The sequence below is a fragment of the Carcharhinus amblyrhynchos genome, chromosome 35, assembly GCF_965287045.1.
Source record: "Carcharhinus amblyrhynchos chromosome 35, sCarAmb.v2.hapA, whole genome shotgun sequence".
Classification (NCBI taxonomy): Eukaryota; Metazoa; Chordata; class Chondrichthyes; order Carcharhiniformes; family Carcharhinidae; genus Carcharhinus; species Carcharhinus amblyrhynchos.
In genome coordinates, this window is record NC_137358.1 from 10,161,633 (window position 1) to 10,171,056 (window position 9,424).

A 9,424-nucleotide genomic window follows, 5' to 3' on the forward strand; every position below is an offset into this window, starting at 1 on the left:
TACTATCGAAGGGAAACCAAGGGGCTAGAAATTGTATAGAACCCCCTCGGATTGTATGACTCACGTTGAATGTGTAGAGTGAATATTACGTGTGTCATAATTGTAGTGAAGCAGCTCAGCATGCAACATGATCAACACAGACAGCAAATACCATTGTTCCATGTGTGATGGCCATTCTGACTGTATCTGAACACAACATGATCTATGTAAAAAAAACCTGAATATTCTTGCACTCTCTAACAGCCATTTTGAAATGTTTGTCACATTCTTTCAGATATCTTATGAATCAAGTACAATAAATATTCCATGACATGGTTCGAAGAGGAATTTCCCGTGGTGTTCTGGACAATATTTATCCCTCAACTAACTTCTCTCAGGACAGATAGATGATCTATCTTTTTTTTTATTCATTCTCGGGCATCGCTTGCCAAGGCACTTTCCAAAGTTCTATCAGCTAAAAGGTCAAGATAGCAGAGTGTTATTTAATTCGTTCATGGGACAAGAGCGTCACTGGCTGACCAATATTTATTGCCCATCCCTAGTTTCCCAAGGGCAGCTGAGAGTCAACCACATTGCTGTGGATCTGGAGTCACATGTAGGCCAGACAGATTAAGGTCGATGGATTTCCTTCCCTAAAGGACATTAGTGAACCAGCAGGGTTTTTCAACAATCGACAATGGTTTCATGGTCATAGGTAGATTCTTAATTCCAGATATTTTTAATTGAATTCAAATTTCACCATCTGCCGCAGCGGGATTCGAACCCAGGGCCCCAGAACATTAGCTGAGTTTCCAGATTAATAGTCCAGCGATAATACCACTAGGCCATCCCCTCCCCTACATTTCTTCACATGACAAAAGAGGCTACACTTTAAGAATGCTCAAGTAGCTGCAAGGCACTTTGCAACAGCCCGTAATCACAAAGATGTTGTATACAGTTCTCTGCATGCATAACTGCTATGAATGGCCTCTATTTAAACTGTATGTGCTACAGGCTTTGCTACATTCTGCTGTAGAATGAAGGGGTTTTCCACTTAAGATTCCTGTATGCTTAAAATATGTTGAGGCCTCCACTTCAAGCACCATGGAATCGCCAGTGATCCCAATCACTAAGGCACACAAATGCAACAGAAAACATATTGGCATGGTGGCACAGTGGTTGACACTGCTGCTTCACAGCACCAGGGACCTGGGGTCAATTCCCAGCTTGGGTCACTGTCTATGTGGAGTCTGCATGTTCTCCCTGTGTCTGCATGGGTTTCCTCCAGGTGCTCCAGTTTCCTCCCAGTCTTAAAGACGTGCTGATTAGGTGCACTGACCATGCTAAATTCTCACTCAGTGTACCCGAACAGACACCGGAGTGTAGCGTCTAGAAGATTTTCACAGTAATTTCATTGCAGTGTTAATGTAAGCCTACTTGTGACACTAATAATTAAACTTTAGAAAATATTTTTAACATCCTTCCCACAAGGGGTTCTTCTGGATTCTCTTGTCCCTGTGCTCTACTGTAAGGAGAGCAACCCAGGATAACACTCAGGAATCAGTTCACCATGCAAAGAGGACTACACACGCAACCTGGGAACAATGCAATTCTAGTTCTCAATTCCTAGGGAAAGAAAGTTCTCACCTGAAAGCATTCTGCGGGGCTTTTGGGCTGATGAGCAAACAGTCCCAGGACTGTGCAGTTCGATAGAGCACCACTCGACCATCGTCCATAACTCTGCGATGCGGCGCATACTCAGACAGTGGGACCTCCCGCACACGGTAAGGGTTGGCAAAGAGGTTGGTCACAGAATTCAGTGTCTCTACCAGACGGCCAAAGAACTGCATCCCGCCAACAACCTGCAAGGGGAAGGGGGGGGAGGGGGGGAGGGGGGAAGGGGGGGTGATGGGTGCAAAAGTACGAGGATAAAAAAATTGATAATCATTGCCTTTTCATTGACTTAAAGATGCTCCACAAGCTGGCATCACAAAAGACTTGCATTTTCATTCCACCTTTCACAACATCCCAAAGCCAATGACGTGCGTATGAGCTGTAATCACTAGTGTAAGGTAGTCAGCGCAGCAGCTAATTTGCACACAGGACACTCCTACTATCAGCATGGCGATAATGACCAGATTGTGTGTTTTACTGATGCTGACTGAAGGATAAAGAACCAAGACGAACCCTCATGCGCTGCTTCCGTGCTATCTTTTAGGACCGTGCCAAACGGGAGCAGAAGTAGGCCTGCTCCACCGCTCAATAAAGTTGTGGCTATCCTTTTGTGTTGAGTTCTATATTTCCCATTTGCCTCTGAAAACCTTGTCCAGCAGGAATCTCACACACCCAAGAGGGCAGACTGGGGCTGATTTTAACATCTCAGCTTCGGAGAGTGACTCACCTCCTGACTCCCCAAAGCCAGTCCACCATCTATAAGGCACAAGTCAGGAGTGTGATGGAATACTCCCCACTGGATGGGTGCAGCTCCAACAACACAAGAAGATTGACACCATCCAGGACAAAGCAGCCCCGCTTGATTGGCACCACATCTACGAACATTCACTCCCTCCACCACCGACACTCAGTAGCAGTAGTGTATATTATGCACAAGATGCACTGTAGCAAAATAGATCCGTAGACAGCACCTTCCAAACCCACGACCACTTCCATCTAGAAGGACAAGGGCAGCAGATACATGGGAACACCACAATCTGCAAGCTCCCCTCCAAGCCAATCACCATCCTGACTTGGAAATATATCGGTCATTCCTTCGCAGTCGCTGGGTCAAAATCCTGGAATTCCCTCCCTAACGGCATTGTGGGTCAACCTACAGCACACGGACTGCAGAGATTCAAAAAGTCAGCTCACCACCGCCTTCTCAAGAGGTATCTAGGGATGGGCAATAAATGCTGGCCGACCAGCAAGGCCCATGTCCCACGAATGAATAAAAAAAAGCTGAACGATCCACCCCTGACCGGTGCAACACTTCCTTAGTATTACACTGAGAGGGCCAAGCATGGATTGAGTGCTGGAGTCTGGAGCAACATTCAAACCTACAAACCTTTAGTTTAACCTACACACTGTGCCACCGTGCCGCCCATTTGCTGACTGCAGCACAGCTGAGATTCCACACTTCAGCAAGGGAGTGCCCTGCTGCCCGCTGCATGCACTATCGCTCCTGGGCCCCACGTCTCTACTTCTCATGCTGGCATATAATAAAAACAGAAAATATAAGCTGGAAATGCTCAGCAAACCCATGGCACAGTGGTTAGCACTGCTGCCTGTGTTTATCCCAGTCCAAAGCCGGCACCTCCACACCTTGGCCTCTCAGTGCCAGGGACCCAGGTTCGATTCCTGGCCTTGGGCGATTGTGCGGAGTCTGCACGTTCTCCCCGTGTCTGCACGGGTTTCCTCCGGGCGCTCCGGTTTCCCCCTACAGTCCGAAAGATGTGCTGGTTAGGTGCACTGTCCACGTTAAATTCACCCTCAATGTACCCAAACAGGCAATGGAGTGTGGCAACTAGGGGATTTTCACAGCAACTTCATTGCAGTGTTAATGTAAACATACTTGTGACACTAATAAAAGGAAAGTTCACTGACCTGAGAAGGTGTTTCCCTCTCCACAGACGCCGCCTTGTCTACCGAGTACTTTCAGCTTCCTCTGCATTTATATCAGGTTTCCAGCACCTGCAGAGTTTTACTTTTCTTGGCATATATTCAGTACCTGCTCAAGGCAACACAAGATGGCAGTGAGTCAGTGAGAGCAATGTGGAAATCAGGCTTAGTGAAATCCAATTTACAGCAAAGCCTTGGGACATTAGTGCTAGAGGTTTAAAATAATTTTTAATTCCATTATACTCTCAGATTGTAGATAATCTCTCCGAACCCATCAAATTCTAAATCAGAGAACCTACATTGCTGGAATTGCAAATTATGTCTCCCCACACAACCTGACTCAGTGTCAAGTGCATTTTTCTAATATCTAAAGACCAGTGAATATAGAGTCATGGGTCTGCAACAATTGTTATTTATAAAGCACTGTTAATATAGTAAAATCATAGAATCGTCACATCCCTACAGTACAGAAGGAGGCCATTCAGCCCATCGAGTCTGTACAGACCACATCCCACCCAGGCCCTATTCCTGTAACCCCACACGATTACCCTGTTAACCTGCCCAGCACGAGGGTCAATTTATCACAGCCAATCCACACATCTTTGGACTGTGGGAGGAAACCGGAGCACCCGGAGGAAACCCACGCAGGATCGGGGAGGAAGTGCAAACTCCACACAGACAGTGACCCAACGCCGGAATGGAACTTGGGTCCCTGATGCTGTGAGGCAGCAATGCTAACCAACGTGCCAGTGTGCCACATTGTAAAGAACGAAAGAGAGGAAAAGGGGCAGACACCGACAACAAACCCACCCAGGCCTTATTCCCATAATGCCACATATTAAACCCACTAATCCCTCTAAGCTTCACATCCCGGACCACTAAGGGGCCTAATTAGCACGGCCACTCCACTAACCTACACAGCTTTGGACACTAAGGGGCAATTTAGCATGGCCAATCCACCTAACCTACACATCTTTGGACACTAACGGGCAAGTTAGCATGGCCAATCCACCTAACCTGCACATCTTTGGACTGAAGAGACAGCAAATCGATCAAATTAGCTGTTCCAAAAGGAGGTTATTCCTCTACCATACTCCACTTCCCAAGTCTCTTTACTTGCAGAATGGGTCTTAGAACGAGGATGGGTGGAGAAAAATACAGAAGTACCTACTTTTGTTTTTTGAAATGTAGAAGTAACCTAGGGCATTCTAATTTTCCTATCTGTATATCCTTGTATGCAAATACAGCAAAGCATAACATTGAAAAGATTTGAATATGAAGTTGTATTTTGCTGATAAGTCCAACATGTTTACTCAGTTTTGAATTCAATTCTCCAATCAAAGAGAGAGATAGGAAGCGCTGTACATATTGCGGTGAATCACAGCAATCCAATTTAAGATTTAAAGAATGGCTTAAGACACTACGCAAATCCCAGCTAATGTTGCTCAGAGGGTTCAGAACTGAAGTTCAATGTGGATTAAATAAATCAAGGTGGTTATTGTTTGGTTTAGTTATGACAGCACTGCGTTGTCGCCTGGCAAAGTTCACACACTGCATTATTTTGGACTTCTGAACAGTATTCTGGTTATCCAGGGCCTGTGATTAGAAAAATATGTAAGCTGATAGTAAAATAAAACGTTGGGTGACGTGGTGACACAGTGGTTAGCTCTGCTGCCTCACAGCACCAGGAACCCAGGTTCGATTCTCCACTTCGGTCACTGTCTGTGTGAAATCTGTACATTATCCCCATGTCTGCAGGGGCTCCTCCTGGTGCTCCAGTTTCCTCTCACAGTCTGAAAGACATGCTGGTTAGCTGTATTGGACATGCTAAATTCTTGCTGTGTACTCGAACAGGTGCCAGAGTGTGGCAACTAGGGGATTTTCACAGTAACTTCATTGCAGTGTTAACGTAAGCCTACTTGTGACACTAATAAATAAACTTAAACCTTCCCCAATCTGAATCTGGTCACCTCTCATTCTCATGCTGAAATGCAAAACGTCCAAAACAGGAGTGTTTGGTAATTTTCTGGGGACCCGGGTTCGAATCCCATCACAGCAGATGGTGAAATCTGAACTCAATAAAAATCTGCAATTAAAAAATCTAATGATGGCCATGAAACCATTGTCGAAAAAACTCAAAAGGTTCACCAATGTCCTTCAGGGAAGGAAATCTGCTGTCCTTACCCGGTCTGGCCTGCATGTGACTCCAGATCCCTGTGGTTGATTCTGGAATGCCACTCTGAAAATGCCACTCACTTCAAGGGCAATTAGGGACATTTTTTTTGTGTCCAACCAAATAAACAAAATCAACTTAAGGACAATTCAAAAAGGGCAGCTCCCTAAAAGGTGGGGAACCACCCAAAACAAAGCAGGAAGGAAACTTAAAACATCAAATTAAAATGTGATTAAAAGGGTCAGTAATACACCCCAGTTCCTGCAGTGCCCAGCGAGTACAAAAGGCATCAGCGATGCCCTTGGAAACCACATGTTCCCTTTCCAGGGACACCCGGCTGCAAATAAAGCCACGGTAGAGGAGCAGACAGTCAGGTTGAATGACCCCCCTCAATCGCCTGCTGCCTGGACCGGTAGATGGAACGCCTTGCTAGGCCCAGGAGCAGGTTCACGAGGTCCTTCCACGCTCCCCTCCGCACCGGGTGCCCGTAACAACAATTAGGGAGGGACAATAGATGCTGGCCCAGCCCATGAATGAATAAACAAGAACATGGACCCAGTTCTAGAATATGTGTAGTTACGCTCAAAGGTTACATGAGTGGGTCCCAGGATAACATTTCTCTTTTGATGCCAGCCCACCCTGCAAGGTATTTACCAGGCCGTGGCGTGCTCTGCTACTGTCAAGAGCTGCTTGGAGCAAGATACAGAGCAAATCTCAGAGAAAATAGCAGGGAACTCTGTATCCAGGCAACCAACCCCAAGATTTCTAGCAAGAGTCGACAACAAATATTTCCGATGCCTCCGCACTGATCAAGAATATCATCTCATGTTCTAGCACGGGCTGGATCAAAATTGCCCACCGATTGGGTTGCCAGAAAAAAACTGGTCACCATCTCCCAAAATTGAATAGTAAAGTAGCCCCGCTCCCCATCAACTACCCGGTGACATCTGGTGCCAAGGGTTACGCTTGTGAACCCAACACAAGCACCAGGAGCCACAAGTTCATAAGATATAGGGGCAGAATTAGGCCATTGAATCCACTCTGCCATTCGATCATGCCTTCTCTCCCTTCAACCCATTACCAATTAAAAATCTGTCTAACTCCTCCTCAAATTTACTCACTGTCCCAGCATCCATCGCACTTTGGGGAAGCGAATTCCACAGATTCATAACCCTTTGGGAGAAGTAGTTTCTTCTCAACTCTGTTTTAAATTTGCTACCCCTTATCCTAAGCCTATGCCCTCTCGTCCTAGAATGCCCCACAAGAGGAAACATCCACCCCACTTTATCCTTTCCTTTTGTCATCTGATATATCTCAATTTGATCTCCTCTCATTCCTCTAAATTCCAGAGAGCATTGGCCTGAACTGTTAACTTCTCTTCATACAATAAACCCCTCATCTCCGGAATCAATCTAGTGAACCTCCTCTGAACTGCCTCCAATGCCATTACATTTTTCCACAAAACTGTGCACAATACTCTAGGTGCAGCCTCACCAATGTCTTGTATAGTTGGCCCGTCAAGCCAGCTGCATTACTGATTGCGGCCTCAACTCCACTTTCCTGATGGTCTCCATGGGATTATATTCACTGGAATTTAGAACAGTGAGAGAAGGGCTCATAGAAACTTAGACAAAGTAATCTTCCCCATTTGGGGGAGGCGTGGGGGGGTAAATTTCTTCATCCAGAAGGTAGCAAATGTGTGGAATTCACTACCACAGAAAGTGGTTGAGGCTAAAACATACTCTAATTTCAAGAAGAAATTACATAAATAGCTCTTGGGGCTAAAGGGATCAAGGGATATGGGAAGAACGCAGAGATCAGGATACTGAATTTGACGATCAGCGATGATCAAAATAAACAGGAGAGCAGGCTCGAAGGGCCGAATGGCTTCTAGTTTCTACGACTCCTTTGTCGATCAAAAATATCTGTCCAACTCAGCTTTGAATACATTAAATGACACAGTCTCCACTCCTCTCTGAGGAAGACAATTCCAAATGCTAATGTCACCCTATCCCCCAACCCAAGAGAAATACATTCCCTTTACCTCATGCTTAAATGGCTGATCTAAAGCTTTAAACAGTGCCCCCAAATTCTAGATTCTCCAATGAGGGGGAAACATCCTCTCAACACTTCTTCTGTCAAGCCCCCTCAGGATCTTATACTTTTCACAAGGGTCACCTCTCATTCTCCTAAACGCCAGTGAGTTTCAGCTAAACCTGAACCTGATCAACCATAACATAACCCCTTCAGCCCATGTAGTGTGGGTGCCTGGTGGAAGCTTACTTATCATCAAAGAATCACAATTTTGGACTGTGGGAGGAAATCGGAACACCCGGAGGTCCAAAGATGTGCAGGTTAGGTGGATTGGCCATGCTAAATTGCAGCTTAGTGTCCAAAGGTGTGCAGATTAGATGTATTGGCCATGCTAAATTGTCCCTTAGTGTCCAAAGATGTGTAGTTTAGGTGGATTGCCCATGCTAAATTACAGCTTAGTGTCCAAAGATGTGCGGATTAGGTGGATTGGCTATGCTAAATTGTCCCTTAGTGTCCAAAGATGTGCAGGTTAGGTGGATTGGCCATGCTAAATTGCTCCTTAGTGTCCAAAGATGTGTAGGTTAGGCAGATTGGCCATGGTAGATGTACAGGGTTACAGTAATAGGACCTAGGTGGGATGCTCTGATGGAGAGTCAGCACAGCCTCAATGGACCAAATGGCCTCCTCCTATGCTGTATGGATTCATTGAGGCTCCAGGGCAATCCTAGAGAGTTGGCAGCCCATCATCCTCCACCCAACCAGCCATTTAAAAAGAGGGGTTTAGGCCTAACTGTTGAGCAAGGAGGAGGTTCTTGGTCATTTTTAGGGCACAAAAATGATGAATTTTAAGATTAATTTAGAATTATCTGGAAGGTTCCAGTGGTCTGCTAACATCCCACATTCCACATCAACATCCCACTTGCCACTGATGCCCTTAAAATAAATGCCCCCACCCCCATGTAATTTAGAGGTGATTTTAATCTAATTTAATGTGGTTTGGGCCTAACTTGGCCACAACCTCTCGCCCCAGAACATTCCTGAAACATTTACCTTCAGTCCGCCTCGCGCTCCCCCGCTCGGCCCCACCCCCTCCGCTGCGGCCCCGCCCTCAAACCTCACCGACAGCCACCGCCTCCAATGAGAGACGCCGCCGGCGCGGGACGGCGACCAATCGCCGGCCGGCGAGGGGGGCGGGATCTTCCTCGCCTCACGTGATCGCCCCGCCCACCTTAGCCTCGCACCGGAAGTCTGGCTGCCGCCACGTTTCATCAAGGCAGCGCTCAAAAGAACGCCAATGTATGCCATATTTGATACTGGCTCCTTCAGTTAAACTATGTCATCCATCTAACCAGCAATGGCAATATGAGAATTTAAAAATCCCAGAGGGAATTAAACAAACTGAATGCATATCATATGTGTTTATTAGAATACTGAAGGTAGAAAATTAAGATATTTAAGGGTAAAGTTTATTTATTGGTGTCACAAATAGGCTTACATTAACACTGCAATGAAGTACCTATGAAAATCACCTAGTCACCACATTCCAGTGGCTGTTTGGGTACGCTAGCCCACAGATGCAATCTGTAAGGATAGAACATAGAACACTACAGCACAAACAGGCCC

General features: G+C 46.0%; 1 protein-coding gene across 2 annotated transcripts in view; it reads right to left on the bottom strand.

Annotated features, from left to right (window-relative positions):
- pla2g6 (phospholipase A2, group VI (cytosolic, calcium-independent)) overlaps window positions 1-8,876 on the bottom strand; it is a 79,640-nt gene extending 70,764 nt beyond the window's left edge. For both annotated transcript variants that reach the window (XM_080217508.1, XM_080217507.1), the window contains exons 1-3: window positions 8,852-8,876; window positions 3,580-3,703; window positions 1,627-1,841 (exon numbers count right to left, since the gene is read on the bottom strand). In XM_080217508.1, the coding sequence (XP_080073634.1) occupies window positions 1,627-1,829 (203 nt within the window). In that variant the 5' untranslated portion in view covers window positions 1,830-1,841; window positions 3,580-3,703; window positions 8,852-8,876. The remainder of the gene's footprint in view (window positions 1-1,626; window positions 1,842-3,579; window positions 3,704-8,851) is intronic.
- Window positions 8,877-9,424: the final 548 nt, after the last annotated feature.